Here is a 17,142-nt window from a genome sequence, read left to right as displayed (position 1 = left end):
AAAAGATTGCTCTCTACCCCCCATCAGCAAGCAACATCTGGCCATGACCTGGGAAGCAGGGCTTCAGCATGTGTAGTGGTTGCTCTGGAAGGCAAATGTAAATAATGAATGCCGCACCTTCCTACTCCTTTCTATTAGCTTTTGTATTTGAATAGGCGTCACATGTTCTGGAATATCCTTTTGGCCAGTTTAGGCCAGCTGTCCTGGCTGTGTCCTCTCCCAAGATCTTGCCCACCCCCAGCCTACTGCTGAAAGAGGAATGTTGGTTTTAGCTCCCAAAGCAAAGCACAGCACACTGGGGGCTGCTGGCAGTGAAATTAACTCCATCCCAGCCAGCCGGATACAAAGGAAGACGTCCAGGCAATAATACTCAATGCCAGAGAAAAACTTGATTAGAAACGTGGTTCACAGAGGGGTAAAGCATGGAACTGTGAAGTATTTTTTTACTTATTGATCCACTTTTTACGGCTTGAAAAGAGCATGGGAAACGATAAATTAGCAAACAATTGCATCGCAGGAGGAGAAGCCTTCACTCCCCAGGTGATGCTTGCCCAGACCAAAGGAGCCACAGCTTGCTCTGAGCGGGGGCTGCCGTGGGAAGCCAGAGGGACAGCACGGCGCCTCCGGACGCGGGGGTGCTGGTTTTCCAAGTATCCTGAAGGCATTGCTACGTCATTAAAACAAAAAATACTCTACACGCTTCCCGCTGCGGAGGAAGCCCAGAACCATCCCAGAGCCACTTCCCGAACGTTCCGGCGGGGAGATGGCCGCCTGGTACCTCCCACCGCCAGCACACTCCCTGCTGCGGGTGGGGACGGGGAGGGGGACACATCCCCCACGGGCGGGGCGGTCTCGTTTCGATTGCCGGATTTGCGCCATGGATTTGTTTCGATTCCCCCATTCCCACTCCCACGGTGACGCGGGCGGCGGGGCGGGACGCGGGGCGGGGAGTTTAAGGGCGACAAGCGGAGCCCGCCTCGGCGGCGGCGGCGGACGGGCCGGCAGGGAGGCAGGTAGTTAGATGGATGGCTGGATGGCTGGATGGATGCGCTTCCTCGGCCACCCCTTGTGCTCCCCTCGCCCTCCCGGTACGGGCAGCCGGCCGGGATGCGGGTGCGGCGGGCCGAGCCGCCCGCGCCCCCGCGGCGCTCCATCGATGCTCGGTGCAGCGCGGCGGCAGCCGCGGCCTCCCGGGGCTGGCTTCCCATCTCGGGGCGGCTGTTGGGAGCTTCCTGCGTGCTGGAGCAGTTCCGGAGGGGGACGTGCTGCCCCGACGAGGAGCGTGGGTGCGGGATTTGGAGTGTGGGCAGCGGGGCTGGCTGTGCTGGTTGGGAAGCATGCCAGGGAATGTGTGGGGTGGTTGAAGGAAAAGGAGAAGAGTGCATTCTTGCTCCGGCCAGGCATCTGGGAGTATGTGTTGGCTTGGTATGGTTTGCGAGGAGGAGCTGGGGGAGATGGGATGCCGTGTCCGTGCTTGAAAAGAAGAGGGAGAACTCCTTTAGCATAGCCCGGAGCGAAGCATTGTTTTCAGTGGTTTTGGATCCTTTCCCTGAAAAACAAAACTCTTGTACAAGGTCGTGCAGTGGTCACTTAACAAAACAGACTTTTTCAACTGGAAAGGAGTTTGAGCACAGTGTGCACTGCCGAAGAATAAATGCAGAAGGATCTCTCACCAGCTTTTGATGGTTTTTTTTTTAGCGATTTACAGAGAAATAACTTCAGATTTATTGAGAATGGGAAGAGGCTTTGCTTTCCCATGAAAACACGCCAGAGGGAATATTTCCTATCAGTGTTTTTTTATCAACATGCAATTAAGTTTTTCAAGCATTGGATGTGAACTGTGCAAGCTTGAAAACCTTGATGTTAGGGCAATTTTGGTGTTTTTGTCTTGGGGTAGTTTTCGTTTGTTTTTTTTCCTCATTCCAGAGTGAATACCCTCTTTAGTGAATCTATACAAAGGAAATATGCAGGCTGTTTGTTGCCGTTTCTCTTAGCCAGTCACAGAATCATAGGAAATGCTGAGTTGGAAGAAAGTTATCAGGATCATTGAGTCCAAGTCCCAGCCCTATACAGGACACCCATCCTGATAATCACACCATGTACCTGAGAGCATTGTCCAAATGCTTCTTAACTCAGACAGACTTGGTATTGTGACCACTTCCCTGGGGAGCCTCTTTCCAGTGTAAACCTTTCCTGATTCAGCTTCAGTCAATTTTGTCAAGTCCTGTGGCTGGTGACCCCTCCTCTTTCCCTCATGGGGAAGTCACAGACAGCAAAGAGTTATCCCCTCATTCTCCTTCAGGCTGAATAAACCAAGTGACCTTAGCTGCTCCCCATACAGGTTCCTCTTCAGACCCTTCACCATCCTTGTGGTCTCCTTTGGATGGTCTCTAACAGCTTAATGTGTTTTTTATTTCGTGGTGCCCAAAACTGCACGAAGTATTCAAGGTGAGGCCACACCAGTGCAAAGAAGAGCGAGACAATGACAGGAACATTGCCAGGCTGAGCAAACAACTGCAGCAGTGTAAACAGCTCCCTCTTGGACTGAGTTAGGTCTTGTATGGCTGAGCTAGACTAGGTATTTCGAGACTCTTGTTATTTCAGAGAGAAACAGAAAGATGAGCATTTCCGCTGTTGTAAGGTTTGGTGGTTTTTGTGTTGACACATTAATGACACTGTGCAAACAGAATATTGAACATTCTTTTGCATAATTTTTTTGTATATAAAATGGAAAATGCAAGTCTTTTTTTAATTTACTGGAAATCATAGGTATTTGTGTGTATAAACAGATGTGTTTCTTGAAAAAGCAACTCCAAACATGGCTCAACCATTCGTTTTCTTAGGTATGATTTGTTACTGGTAGGTTGCAATGAGGGAAGACTCATTTGAAGCTGAAGGCAAAGAAGCCTGTTTTGTTTCCCTTAACAAAACAGGATAACAGGATATGCTGTGGAGCAAGGCCAGACCTGTTGCTGCTGCAAGCTGTGAAACAGTCTTCAAGGAAGGCTAGTCAAATGTGCTTGGCCTGAGCCAAGCTTGCAAGGAAAGGTGGAAGGATGTTCTGAGGTGTCATCTGGTTTTGGCTGGGATAGAGTTAATATTCTTCCTAGTAGCTGGTACAGTGCTGTGCTTTGGATTTAGGATGAGAATAATGTTGACAAAACAGTGATGTTTTTGTTGTTGCTAAGCAGTGCTTATCCTGAGTTGAGCGTTTTTCAGCTTGTCCCACCAGTGCGGAGTCTGGGTGGACGGCACAGAAAGCTGGGAGGGGCAGCTGGGGCAGGTAACCTGAACTGTCCAAAGGGATATTCCATACCATGGAATGTCACATCCGTTTCTATCTTGTCCATGGGTGTGAAACTGTCATTTCCCAGGGTCTAAAGCAGGCACAGAGCTGGTGTCCTGGGGTGTGTGCACCCACCTCTTTTTGTGAAAGGTGTTGTCTTGTTCCTGGTAAGGTGCTTCTGGTATTAATTTCCTTGCTATGTCACTTCCTTGCCTAGTGCCTTTCCTGTGTGCAAGTGAACCACAAATCTCTGCTCCAAAGGTCAGTAACATTTCAATGTCCTCTTCTTGAGGTTTTGCATGGATTTCTGCTTGTCAGCAGGGCTGGCTCAACTTCTGGCTGGGTTTGGGTCCCGTTTCTTTAGTCCTGTTTGGTGGTCATGCATCTGAAGAAGAATTGAGCTGCCAAGCTGTGTCAGGTGTGAGTTTGGTTGGAGACATCAGTTAGCTGGGCTTTATTATTAATAATTCCTTTCTGACAGTTTGCACAAACAGAAAGCAACATAGAATGGTAATCTGAAAAAGGAGGACCTTTAGGAGGTCGTTCAGGCCAGCTCTGCCCAGAACAGGGCCCTAGCCCAAAGCCTTGTGTGTATATTCTGTTTGTAACCCTTGTTTCATTCAGACCTTGCACAAATCCTCCCTATCTGGTTTGTATTTGGTGAGACATCTGTGCTAATTGCATCCTGGGCTGCATTTGCCAAATGTTGATAAGGATGTTTGTCTTGTTTCTGACAATGTCTGTGCCCTACAATAATCAGATTACAAGAGCACATTTCCAAGGAAAGCTTGGTATAAAATGAAGAGCAGCCTGGGAAGTTCTGTCTCACTCTGTGTTCTCTCACCCCAGCCATTTAACATCTTTTGAAAGCACAGCCAGAACTTAGAAGTCTCACAGTTGACTCCCAAAATACAGAAATAGTGCTTGCCTGCTAGACCCAGGTCAGGTGAGAATTCCTCCTCAATAGTGAGAGATCCTTTCTGCTGTCAAGGTGTGCTGAATCAGTGTGGTACTGCATAGGTGAAGCTACAGAACAGTAGCCTGAATTCCCCTAGTAATACTTCTGCCTTTAACATTTAGGAAGGAAGAGTATCTAGAGAAACAAAATTCTGCAAGTGGTGTTGAGGGTTGCTTGTGTCCAGTGATGGAGGTTGTGCACAGGTCTCTCGTTCAGATTGAAACAACCTGATAAAATGTTCTCTCTCTTCACTTACCTGGGAAATGGTTCTCTTTTTCTTTTCAGAGGCACACAGCTCCAGAGATGCATGCTGTCTTTATCTTTGGTGTTCTGTCATGTATAGGATGCTGACTGGCCATAGAGCCCAGAAGCAGTAAAGAAACTTCATTTGGTCCAACTTGTGCTGAGTTCAGGACAACATTCTCATAAGAAGCTATCACTATGCTTCTCTGCTTGCCCTAATCTAATCCAAATCTGCTCTAGAATCTCATTCATTATTTTCCAAGCGGTGCTGGCTTTTACTGGAAGCTAATGGTCTTTGGAACATCCAAGGTCTGGTACAAATCTGGCAAGGTGACTTCTTACAGAATTTTTTTTTTTTTCTTGTTTTGTAGGACTGGGTGAGAATCTATCTATAGATAAGGCTATCTCTATCTATCTATCTGAATATATCCCTAATGATAGGGATGTGTGATGACAAGCTGTCTAAATTAGAGGCTCTTCATTTGAGTTGACCAGTTCCTCCAACATGAGCTGACATTTTACAAGGGCTGAATATGAGATCTTCATTTTCATTGTCATCTTCTTCAATATCTCTTTTTATGAGATACTGGCTGAACATTCAATTATAATATTGTTCTGATAGTCACAAATGCCACTATAACCATTTTCAGACTAAGCAGATCCATGAGGATGTCTCTGTCTAAATCTCAGCTTCTTTCCTGTCTTCTTCATGAGATTTCCAAATGTGTCTGCTTGTAACCTGGTCAGTTATAAGCTGCTATTTTTTGTCTCTGCTGTTTCCTCAGGGCCTCCTCTGAAAATACAGGTGATGTCCAGATTTTTCATTTCACTTTTCAGCATGCAGTGGAAAACTGAGAGAAGTAAACTTTTCCCTGCTTTTCACTGTCAAGGTTAGGCTTATACACATTGAAAGGTGACTGTGTTCTCTAAATATGTCTTTGGTAGCTGTTGTTGTCAGGAAAACAGGTAAAACTGGCTAGCAGGCAGAGCATTGCCATAGTTACGGCCACTTTCAGCCTTCTTGACCTGTATTTTTCCTTCTTTTACTGGGTCTGCTGTGACATTCAAATATGTCTGTATCAGGTCATGAGGAAAGTGTCATTTGGAAGATCTGAATGTAGTGTCCTTTTGCTGGGTGACTGCAGGGCTGCCTGCATGGTGCCAGATGGTCCTAGTGGTGGGCATGCAGCTGCAGATGATAGTGAAAGGGTTTTAAAATCATGGGGATTTGGGGGTTAGAAGGAAAATTAAGCTTAGTAGGCCCTGGGAAAGTATAGGCCTTGTACTTACTAGAACTGCACCTATGTAGCTAGTATATGATAAATGATATAATTGTTAGATGTGATGATTGTTTAGTAATTAAATATAACTATTGTTTAATCATAAGAATAATCATGAGAAACTGTGGCCAGGGGCTTGAGAAAGATCACGAGAAACTCATGCTTGGATAAAGTCAATGTATACAATAGAACAATATAAGTTTAATAATTAATATGTAAGTTATATAATGATAGAATATAAAATACATTCAGCTTGAAAGCCATGTGAGTCAGATTTGGGTCTGTACCTCTGATTCCCAAAGCTCTTCACTAAAAGCACCTGCATATAATCATATCCTGTGATTATGTGTGTTCCTCTGGTGTAGCAGAAGGGGTGATGGTCTTTCTTGGCATCATGCTCTTGGAGCCAGGATGCTTTTGTTAAAGGAGAGCTAATAGAACCCTGAGGTTTCCTGTTGTGAAAGCATGAATTATTTGAATGCTATTAAATGTGTTTAGTTGTAACTCAGCCACAGTGTAGATGTATTGTTGCATCTTTTCCAACCTGTTGTCAGTTTGTAATATCTACATCTTGGGTTAATGAGGAAGAAGGAGTGATTTGCCTGCTTAATAGGACCGAGGAAAGCACAGTCTTTAGAAGTCAGATTTCCTGAAAATAGGAGGATTCTTATTTGTCACCATTCTTTAAATTCAGATGCAGAGCTCCTAAGATTGCTGTACTTTGTTTGTTCCTTGAATTATGGAAATCTACTGCGCTTGGAGAATAAAAACATTTTTCTACCACTGAGTAATGCCATAGGGATGGATCCTTAAGGCTTAACTTTCAGGATTGAAAATAATTAAAAGCATGGCTATGAAGACCTTCTAATTTTTTTCTGTGAATTAAACAATGTCATGCAATTTCTCTTTTTAAAATGTGTAAAGCAGATGCAGACAGAAAAATCAAAGGCTGGGGTTCAGTCTCAGATTTCTGAAATTTTTAGCACTGCCAGCTTCAGATGTTCAGAAAGCATAAGCTGGCCTCTTGAGACCCATAGCTGGCATAAGGACCACAACATTTTTCAATAGTGACAAATGGCTTTTCTGGGCAGTCTCCATTTGTGTTTTCAAAATTATCTTCTGAAGCAAGAGGAATCAAAACTTAGCATTGTAACCACTCTAAAGCTCCCTGCTTCTGACAGCAGTCTGACTGAAGCAGTTCAGTGGGACACTGACAAGCACAGTAACACAAGGGTTGATGACATGTAAACTAAATGGGAATTTTGACCACTGGCAGCAGTAGGGTTTAGAGTAGATTGTTTCTGACTTAACTGTATAATCTTTTGGTTTAATTCTGTGAGTAAAAATTAATGTGCTTCATTTTGCTGTCACATTTGGGCTGCTGGTCTCAGGAGTCATGAAAAAAGTAAACCAAGTAGATCATGTTGCCTGTTTTATTTTTTTTGTTTGTTTTGTTTCTGTTTTATTCCTGTGAATTATAAGGTCTCAACAATGCCCTGGGAAGGGTCTCTCATACCTTAGGGTGGCCCCACACCTTTTTGTGTGAGAAATCCCTGCTTCATGAGGGTGACGTGTCTGGCTGGGATGTAGTTAATTTTCTTCATGGTAGCTAGCATGGTGCTTTAAATTGGTAAGCAAAACAATGCTGATAGCACAGTGATGTTTTAGCTATTGCTGAGCAGTGTTTGCACGGTGTTGATGCCTTCTGTTCCTCACTCGGTCTCCCGGTGAAAAGGTTTGGGGTGCACAAGAGACTGGGAGAGGGCACAGCTGGGCAGATGACCCAAACTGACAGAAGGGATTGTCCGTGCCCTATGGCATCATGCTCAGCCATGGTGATGAGAGGAGGGGACTTAGAGGGACTAGCCTTCCCTCTCTTGGGAACCTGGGCATTATTCCATGGCACGGGGGTGGTTAATGACTGCCTTTGCATCACTTTGTTATCTTTCTCTCTTCTTCTAGGTCTCTTTTGGTTACTGTGCAATTTTTATCTTGACCTACAAATATTTTTGGTTTTACTTCTTGTTTTCTCTTTCCCTATCCCATGAGGGGTGGTGGGATGCAAGCACTTAGCTGCCCAGTGGGGTTAACCCACAGCGCTCACCCCCAAAAAATCTTTCTAGAGTTGTATCCAGATACAGCTGTGGCTTTTACCTGTGCCAGTTAAGGCAGAGTAATAGACAACAGTTTCATTTAATGCTCCTCACGCTTGATAGACTTTACATAATAGGCCCTTTGTTAGTCTGTTGGTTTTAAGTTAAAATTGTTTGTGCTGCAGGAAGATGTTGGGCAATAGCAAGACATGCTGTGCTAGTCTTCACAGCAGTTCTTTTGGAGAATTAACTTCGATGTCAGATCTGCATACCCAGTGTATCTCATGGGTCTGCAAACTTGGGTGTAGTTGCTAAAGCCTGCAGCAGACATCCCAGTTATTTATATGATCTACAGTTTAAAGTTTTGGCTGGGAAACTCCAGTTCTGGAAAAGGATGGGAACTTTTATTCTGGTGAAAATTCTTGCTGCCTGGAAAGGGGAGGAGGGCATGCTGCCTTCTAATCTTAAATGGGGAGTTCAGTTGCAAAATTTATCAGCACAGGACACGTTGGAAAGTTGTTTTAAAATGTTTGTTGTTGCTTCTGCTGTACTGTGGGAAAAACAATCTTTTAAATATCTTGTAAATGCCTTTTATTTGTACTTGTACTTTTAGTATATTCCAAAGAAAAGACAAAAATACAATTCTGGGGGAAAATATTACACTGAGTAGAAGCATAGCTTTCTTTAAAAAAAGAAGAAAACTGAAATTAAGCTATAATTTGGAAAACCACCAGTTCATATGTATTCCTACTTGAAAAAACTCCTGTGTAGCTAACCTGTTTTGGTATTTTTCTTGAGAAAATAATTTGTCAAACTTTCTGATGATAAAGAATTGAAATCTGAAAGAATTAGACAAAAGATGAGGTAGAACCATCTTTTAGCACTTGTTTTTTTTTTCTATTGTTCTGTTGCTCTATTTTTTAACCTTTTTTTCACCTTAATAATGCTCATACCATACATTTCATGCAGTGTAAAAGAAGCCCTGAATATGTTATGAGTACAGTTGATTTGCTATCTGGAGAAGTAGTATTTTTAAAGTATGTACTGTATGCACATTGCTCAATAAAGTAATGATTTCATTTGCCTGGGAGAAATGGAAAAATTACACCTCTAGCATGACTGATTGTCATACATCCTCCAGGTAGCTGGGACCTCTTTTTCTTGAGTTTAGTTTTTATCCAGGATTTAATCTATTCTTGGTCCTTCCCTGGAATTAGCAAGCTGATGGTTCAATTACAGATATCATCATGGAGTGTTCATTTGTTTAATTAAGATGTGACTTCTGACAGGTCATTTCCCAGTCAGTCTGAAGCAGTGCAGATCTGAGCTTTATGGTTTCACCTGATTTTTCTGCTGTTGCCTTTTGAGAGCTGTGGGCTGCTGCTCTCCCATATGCTTAGTGCACTTTGTGAGCCTGACAAGACCTTTTTGTGCTTGGATAAATGCAAAGGCACAGTGCTATCTGTAGTGTGCTTCATCATACCTCTGTGCTCACAAGACAGCACTGATTCTTGGTGTTTCAGCCTCATGAGGAGTACTACAGAGAAAATACATCAATAATGTTCCTTGCTTTGTCTGTAAATTCATATACTTAAAAATATCTAGTTTGCTGTGTAGTCAGGAGATCTTGCAGATATTTTAGTCCTGTTTTCAGCTAGGATAATTTTCTACTCAGTAGCTGGTACAGTGCTGTGTGTTAGATTTAGTATGAGGAGAATGTTGATAACACCCTGATGTTTCAGTAGTTGCTGAGCTGTGTTTGCCCTAAGTCAAGGACTTCTCAGTTTCTGATGCTGTCCTGTCAGCTGCAGAGGGGCACAGGAAGCTGGGAGGGGACACAGCCAGGACAGCTGACCTGAACTCACCCAATGCATATTCTCTATTATAGAATGTCTGTGGAAAACTGGCCAGGGACACTCCTCAGGAGCTGGCTGAATGTTGTTTAGTGGGTAGTGAGCAATTGTACTGTGCATTAGTTGTTTTGTTCTACGTTTATTATTAGTACTATCAATGTTAGTATTTTCCCTTCTTTTTCTATGATGTTAAACTATTTTTATGCCAACACACAAATTTTACTTTTTTTTCCCCCTAATTCTCCCCCCCATCCACTCAGGGAGTAGGGGGGTGAGCTGAGGTTTATGTGGTGTTTAGCTGCCTGACAGACTAAAACCTTTACATTATGTTAGCATGTAGCAAAGGTTGCAGATCTTATGGGTTTTGTTACAGGCCTGTTAATACCTGGATAATAAGTAAATCTCTGCATTCTTATTTGGTGAATTAATCTTACTTAATTGCACTGAGGTTTGTGAGATTCATACAGGTTTTTACAGGTAATGGAAACAGCTTTTAATCATAAAATTAATCTATAAAGAATGATTCTACACAGCACTTTAGCACTGGATATTTCTCTTGTCTGTTTCTTGTGTTCTGTTTCTCATACATGTAGCATGTAACTGGTTTTCCTCTTGGGTTTGTTTCTTTCATCTAGCTGCTTGACCATGTGATTAGTTTTTCTTTAATGACACTGATTTTAGAATTTTAATGATGAAATAGGTTTTCAGTAAGTTACAGCTGATGCTAGTTTCAACCTTTGTTTTCTTTGGCCACTTCCTGTATTCACTTTAATAACTATCTTAAGTCTGATTCAAGGTCCTTCAGCACTATTACTGTACTATGTTACAATATTTTCTTGCAGTAGTTAAGTTTCTAAGCAGTTCTGTATGCATTGGATTGTTGAGTATCTAGATGGAGGGCCTGGATAAAAAATTCATAAATAAAAAGCAAGTAAATGAGTTTTGTGTTTAATTAATTGAAATGTGTAACTTCATGTGTTTCTTAAGCATATAAATGCTGTGTTTTCTTGGATATTTTCTCCTGCGTTGAGCATATGCTCCCACATTGAAATAATTTAGACTCATAATTTAAAAGATACAGTTTAAGACCCGAGGATAAAAATTGAAACAACAACCAGTGGTAGATCTGGTTAGCTGAAGTTTATTAAAAACTAGATTAAAAGTTGAGGAGGCATTAACAGCAAAGAGAGCTCTATTTTACTAGTCTATTTTGCAGGAAACAAAAAAGATGTGCTCTTTTGTCCTCCTTACCAAATATGCAAAAACTAAGATGAAAAATTAAGTAAATTATTCAGGAAAAGAAATGTCTCATAAGTCAGTGCTTCTGTTTGATTATGTTTTTTTTCTTTCTTTTTTTGCTTTCTTTAGCATGGATCCCATGACATATGCACAGTTGAAGAGGCAAGCTGGGAACCAGGATTTTAAAAATGGAAATTACTCTTTGGCCATCAAAAACTATGATGAAGCTCTACAAACACTTGGTTATTTAATGCAATGGGTTCCGTAAGTATTCTTGAATGATGAGATGTAAACCACATGACAAGCCTGAAATATGTAAATATGTACAGCTGCACTGTTAATTCAAAACTCTGTTTTTTGACCTAACAATTTTCTTGTATCTTTTTTTCACACTCTTTAGTGTACCAGTTTTATAGTTATTCTGTTCCATACATTTATGTGAGAGATTAATTAGTGACTTAAATCTGGATATTCTTGCATAAACATCTATTATAAATTAGTACAATTAAAGCTCAGATGCTGAGATTTTGCCATGTCCTGGCAATCATCTGGTTATCTGTATCTGTAAAATGATTCATGCAGGTTACTTTGTTCTTGTTATTCTCAGTATTCTGTGACTTGTTAAAAATAGTTTTTCAGCAGGAGATTTCTTTGGGTATTTCTTTCCAGATGCACTTTTAAGTGCTTTTTATCAGTTGGTAATATTATTAATGATTAAATAGTTAGTATTATGTTAACTATTAAATATTCATTACTACTGTATATTAACGCTGCTGTTAACCTAATTGAACACAGGCCACTCATTTATTTTAAATGTGGATTTTTCTGTTGACTTCACCAAGTGGTGATACACCAAAATGCATTGAGGTTCTTTTTTGATGACCCAAAAGTGTTTAGTCCTCCTTCCATCTCACAGCTTCCATTCATGTGTCTGTTTTCCCCCATTCCTGGCTGCTGGTGTTCACTGGCCCATATGGAGGTGTATTGAGGTGGTCTGAACTCTTGCTAAATCCTCATATTACTTCAGAAAACACCAGGTTATCTCTATGGGTGTCACTAAAGTATCATTAGGATATCTCCAAGACATTTTATAGCCAATATTCAAATGATCTTTATTATCTCCAACTACATTTTTTACCTCTGATTTTGTCAGGTGGGTGATATGTATAGTTTTTTCATTTATTTGTCTCACTGACTATAAAGTATGATCCTTTATCAAATGAATAAACAGTAATGCTAAAACCATATCTTTAGGTGTTCCCGGGACATAGCTGTGTTGTTGTGCAACAAATCAACTGCTCTGTACTGCCTGGGCAAATGGAAGGATTCAATGGTTTTGGCCCACCAAAGCTTACAGTGGGATCCGGAGTATGTTAAGGTATTCAGATGCTTGAGCTGGCAGTTTTTGCATGCCTTGCTTGCTTTTTTAGAATTTATTTTTTATTTAATAGTGGTGTAATGATCTTCTTTTTATTGTGTTTTTGCTTTGGGGCATGATGAGTAAATATAGCATAAAATTCCAGAATCAGTGTTGATTCTACACATAAGCATGAGATTCATGGCTGTAATATTATTTTTAATGGAATGAAGCAGCTCTCTTTTGCACCGGGAGATGCTGGTTCTCTCTAGGTCTCAGTGAGAGAGGTACCAATGCTTTCAAGAAATGTAACTATAAATATCCCAAACAAGAGTTACATTTTAATATATCTCCAGTTCCTGGGAGTGGTACTTGGTGACCGAGGTCATATTGTATTTCCAGTGGACAGAACAATACGTTACACTTAGCTTGTGATTAAATGCACATTGATTAAGTACACCTTGACTCAAGTAGACATCTCCTAAGAATAAGTAGGAGTTGTACAGTATTTATGATACAGAGTTTACTCTTGGATTGGCTTTTATGTGCAATAAACAGTCTTCTAGTCTAACACAAAAGACTCCTGGAGCCTTTAGTAGAACGTTTTTTGTTTAGATATGGTGAAATTGCATCCAAATGCCCATTTAACTTGTGCTGTGTTGCAACATTGCTAGTTATCTGATTTGAACAAATTAACTCCACTGTGACTCTGAGCTGGTACAACCTAATTCAGGGTGAATATAAATATGTTTAGGTGCTGTTGGCTGAAGAATACATGCATTGTGGGAAATACTGCAAAATGCAGTGATGTGGAAACATAAATATATATTCTGGACCTTGTGACACAAAAAACCTCAGTCTTGTCCAGAGGATTTTAACATACAGCTGCTGAAAGTATGTCTTTCATCCTGTAGTTATTTTCCAAGCTTTAAATTTCAGGATTCCACTTTTAGTGTCTGTGATAATATGAGTAACATACTGTGAATTTCAAGGGATTAGAATAAAATAATTTATTTCAATTTTTTTTTACTCTGTGTAAAAGAAGCAGTGGAAATAGTCCTACATGTAATTTTTATAACATAATGTGAGAATTAAAAAAAAAGAAAAAAACAAACTTTTTTGTTTGGTAGTAAGTATCTCTGAATATTTTCCCAGCATCTTTTTTTCTCCTTTTTTTTCAGGCTTATTATAGAGCTGGCCACTCATTCATCATGTTATCAAAGTCTAATGAGGCAGTTTCTATGTTCCACAGAGGTCTGGTTCTCCTGAATTCTGCAGATCAAACTCAAATTGCTGAGTTTATAGCAGGAATCTTCATAAGTGTCAATGGTAAACTCAAATTAAAACCTTAATTTTTCTAAGAGCCTTTCAGTAGTGATGATGACACTTAGTAGCATGTCCTTTGTGAGATCATGCCTTTGATTCTTCAGTGTGTCAGGCCTGTTTGAGGATTATGAATATACTGAGGATGTGATGAATTTGGTCCAGTTTGCATACAGCAGACACCAACAATCTCAAAGCAGTGCAGGGAAGTGAGTTGTCTCACAGGAACACATCAATTATGGAATAGTTAGGAAAGGTCAAAATTTATAGTCAGGAAGACAAGATTGGAGATTTGGAGCTCCAGATCCCAGAGGCTTTAAGTGGGTTTTGTCCAGATCACCCTTCTTTTCTTTTAGCCAGGTAGATTTGAAAATAATTAGAAGATAGGCAGTTTAAACTTTGTTACAATGGAGTGTATTTCAGTGTGGATGATTTTCTCGCAGATAGTAATGGACAACAATGTGGTCTTCCCGTGGGATTGTATGGTTGTTTTTCAGCAATGTCCATTGTCTGTCTCCCTGCCCTCTCTCCCCAGAGTCTCCTCCTCTACTTGCTTTTAGTCTGTTTAGTATGCTTTGTCTGATGGGCCTACAGCCATGGCAGGAGATTTCAGGCTGTGCCTCTGCTGCCTTTTCTTGAGCCTGTAGCCCAAGGTCCTTGATTGATGGTTGCTGAGTCAGAAGCTGATTGACATATAAGTGAAAGAATTGCCATGAGGTTCACAATGCCTTGGCGCTTTGAGGTGTTTCTTGAGAGCAGGGATTAATTTCCCCCCCCTTTAATGAAGTCTAGACACTGATAAAGAGGGTGCTGAATCAGTTGGGTGACCAGCGTTTCTTAAGCCCTCACTGGGCAATCCCCTGGGTATTGACCAGTGCTAAAATGATCACTGTGTAATGAATTAATTGAGCTGGACACTCTGACCTTTGAAGTGCTGTGTGTACCAAATAGTCTTCTCTATTGCTTATTCTTGCAGACGAACGACTCTTGCCACCAGCTTTCTACCCTGCATATGATTATATCTTCAGTGCACGTTTCAATGCTCTGATTTGGCAAGCAGTGATAGAAAGGCTGGCCCAGAAAGGGAAGTGGCGGGTAAGTGTGTCACCACGTCACCGTGTCACCGCGTCACCCTGCATTGCATGTTGGGCACTCATGTCTTACCACTTCAGCATAGATTTGTGTTGCCTTTAAAAGCCAAAACTGTGAATATATATTGCTGCCTGGTTCAAATGTCTTGATTTTTAAGACTTGGAAAAATGCTTTCAGTGATAAATAATTTCTGAAATTCATTTCTGAAAGGGATATGATAGACTTGAAATCCTGCTTGTCTCTTGCTGCTGTCTGTTGTCTCTCTTACAGTACCACCTAGACTCACTATTCAATTCAATAATATTCAAATTAGAGGGGAAATATACAAATTTATTTGTGGTCCCTTTTACTTTTCCTTCTGTATGACAAGCTGGATTTTTGAAACTGTCGGTGAAAAACCCACAATAAAGGAGCATCTCAATGGAAGTACATGGTTGTTGAGAAAAAACAGATAATAGAAGGTAGATAATCTGAAATTATTTTAGTCCTCTCAACTGTGGAAAAAACTGATCATTGTCAACAACATTGGGATGTTGTTGGTGAGGTGCAGTAGGGGCAGCAGGGCACCTGTGAGGAGTGGCTGGAGTGCGTCACTTCCAGCTGGCTCTGCTGGCCCTATTTTAGAGCATGGCTCAGCCAAGGTGGTGGTGCCTCAGAGAAAGTGTGTTTTAGCAAGGGCCAAGCTACCTGGGAGAGTGAGGGGGAAAGAGTGGGAGAAACCATCCTGCGAGCCCCAGGGGTAAAGAAGGAGGAGGTGCTCCAGGCCCAGAGCAAGGGGCTCCTCTGCATCCTGTCACAGGCAAAATGGAAGCTTCAGCTGAGGTTTATCAGGGAACCCTCTTGTTAAATCATAAGGTTCAGATAGGACCCACTTGCTTTTTGAACTCTTCAGAGGGTCGCCTAGATACTGTTGGATCCAATCCTACTCCCAGACTTGGTGAATGGTTTATGTTTAAAGGATAATATACATGTAATTGAACTTTTATATGACTTTGTCCCACTGGGTTAAGGATGGCAAACCAAATACATATATATATATATATATATATATATATGAATAAAATTAATAACTTGTATAAATTTATGATAATGATCAGACTAAAATACATTAGTCAGAATTATTTATTACACGGAACAGATAGTTTTAACAGTTAATAAATATTGTATAATAATATATACACTATGTAATAGTGTGCTATTTATTGAAGTAATAATAAAGCATTGGTATTAAAAATGGAAAAATTGTTATTATGTAGAGATTGGTGTTACTCAGCCATGCCAGTGGCCATGAGCAAACCTCTTTTGCTCAGCCTCCAGGAGTAACCTTGAGGGCAATCTCCACTCAAGGGAGGAATCTCTGCACACATATATGAAGGGTTATGTTAGAAGACCTTGCTTTTAAAAAGTGTGACTGTGCTTTTGTCATATAAAGTGACTGTCAGTCATATATTTCTAGACTGGCTGTGTCAGCTTAGCAGCTTTAGATAAGTTATCAGTAGTATCACCTGTTGGTTCCTGTATCAGGAACTTTGCTGTGTCATCACTGGTAGCAGTGTCTGTCAGAAAACGCTGTTTTTCACATCCTTAGAATGTGTAACTGGGATTGATGAGTCAGGCTGGTCTCAGCATTCTTCAAGACCATAAGCAGTGTGACCTTCCCTTCTCTATCCATCACTGATAACTTTTACAAATAAGGTAAAGTTCAAGCTGTTTTACCACCACTTTACCATCACTCTGCTTAGGCAGAGTAGCTTGTGGAGAGGCCATGAAGGAACAGGGTTCTGACAGTAACCACAGCCTGTGGAGGACTCACACTGGAGCTATGGACTCACTGGGGCCCCACATTCCCCATGCAAGCTCCTACTCTGGGCAGGGACATCTTTCACTAGATCAGATTGCTGAAAGGCCAGCCAAACCTGACCTTCAACACTCTTAAGGATGGGGCATTCAGAGCTTTACTGGTCAGCCTGTTCCAGTGCTTCACCACCTGTATCATAAAACTTTTTTTCCTTATGTCCAATGGAACAAACTTTCTTTCAGGTTAAAACTGCTGCCTCTTGTCCTGTCACAAAGGCCTTGTTAAAAAGTCTTTTTTTAAAGCCCCTTTTTTTATATTGACTTTATTGCAGTAAATTTTCCCTGCAACCTTCTCCAGGCTGAATAACTCCAGAGAGTTGCTCCATCCCCATCTAATAGGGGGATGGAGAGTTGCACCATTTTGTGGCCCTCCTCTGGACTCATTCCAACAGGCCCATGTCTTTACTGCGGATCCTAGAGCTGGATGTAACATTCCAGGCTGGTCTGCTGGTCGAGCAGAGTCACCTCCCTTGACCTACTTTTCATGCAGCTCAGGATCCCCTTTGTTTTCTGGGCTGTGAGTGCACATTGCTGGCTTTTATCCTATTTTTCATCCACCAT

General features: G+C 41.3%; 1 protein-coding gene across 3 annotated transcripts in view; it reads left to right on the top strand.

Annotated features, from left to right (window-relative positions):
* The first annotated feature begins 953 nt into the window (after positions 1 to 953).
* Positions 954 to 17,142, top strand: part of TRANK1 (tetratricopeptide repeat and ankyrin repeat containing 1) — a 65,073-nt gene continuing 48,884 nt past the window's right edge. For 2 of the 3 annotated variants that reach the window (XM_077786602.1, XM_021553324.3), the window contains exons 1-5: positions 954 to 1,013; positions 11,082 to 11,216; positions 12,207 to 12,330; positions 13,491 to 13,638; positions 14,609 to 14,727. In XM_077786602.1, coding sequence (XP_077642728.1) covers positions 11,083 to 11,216; positions 12,207 to 12,330; positions 13,491 to 13,638; positions 14,609 to 14,727 — 525 coding nt within the window. In that variant the 5' untranslated portion in view covers positions 954 to 1,013; position 11,082. Of the gene's footprint in view, positions 1,014 to 3,507; positions 3,548 to 11,081; positions 11,217 to 12,206; positions 12,331 to 13,490; positions 13,639 to 14,608; positions 14,728 to 17,142 lie in introns of those variants that run through there. The other variant, XM_077786598.1, reaches the window with a different exon arrangement.

Source organism: Lonchura striata, chromosome 1 (assembly GCF_046129695.1).
Source record: "Lonchura striata isolate bLonStr1 chromosome 1, bLonStr1.mat, whole genome shotgun sequence".
NCBI lineage: Eukaryota > Metazoa > Chordata > Aves > Passeriformes > Estrildidae > Lonchura > Lonchura striata.
Note: the sequence above shows the minus strand (reverse complement) of the source record. Positions and strands in the feature narration are given on the sequence as shown.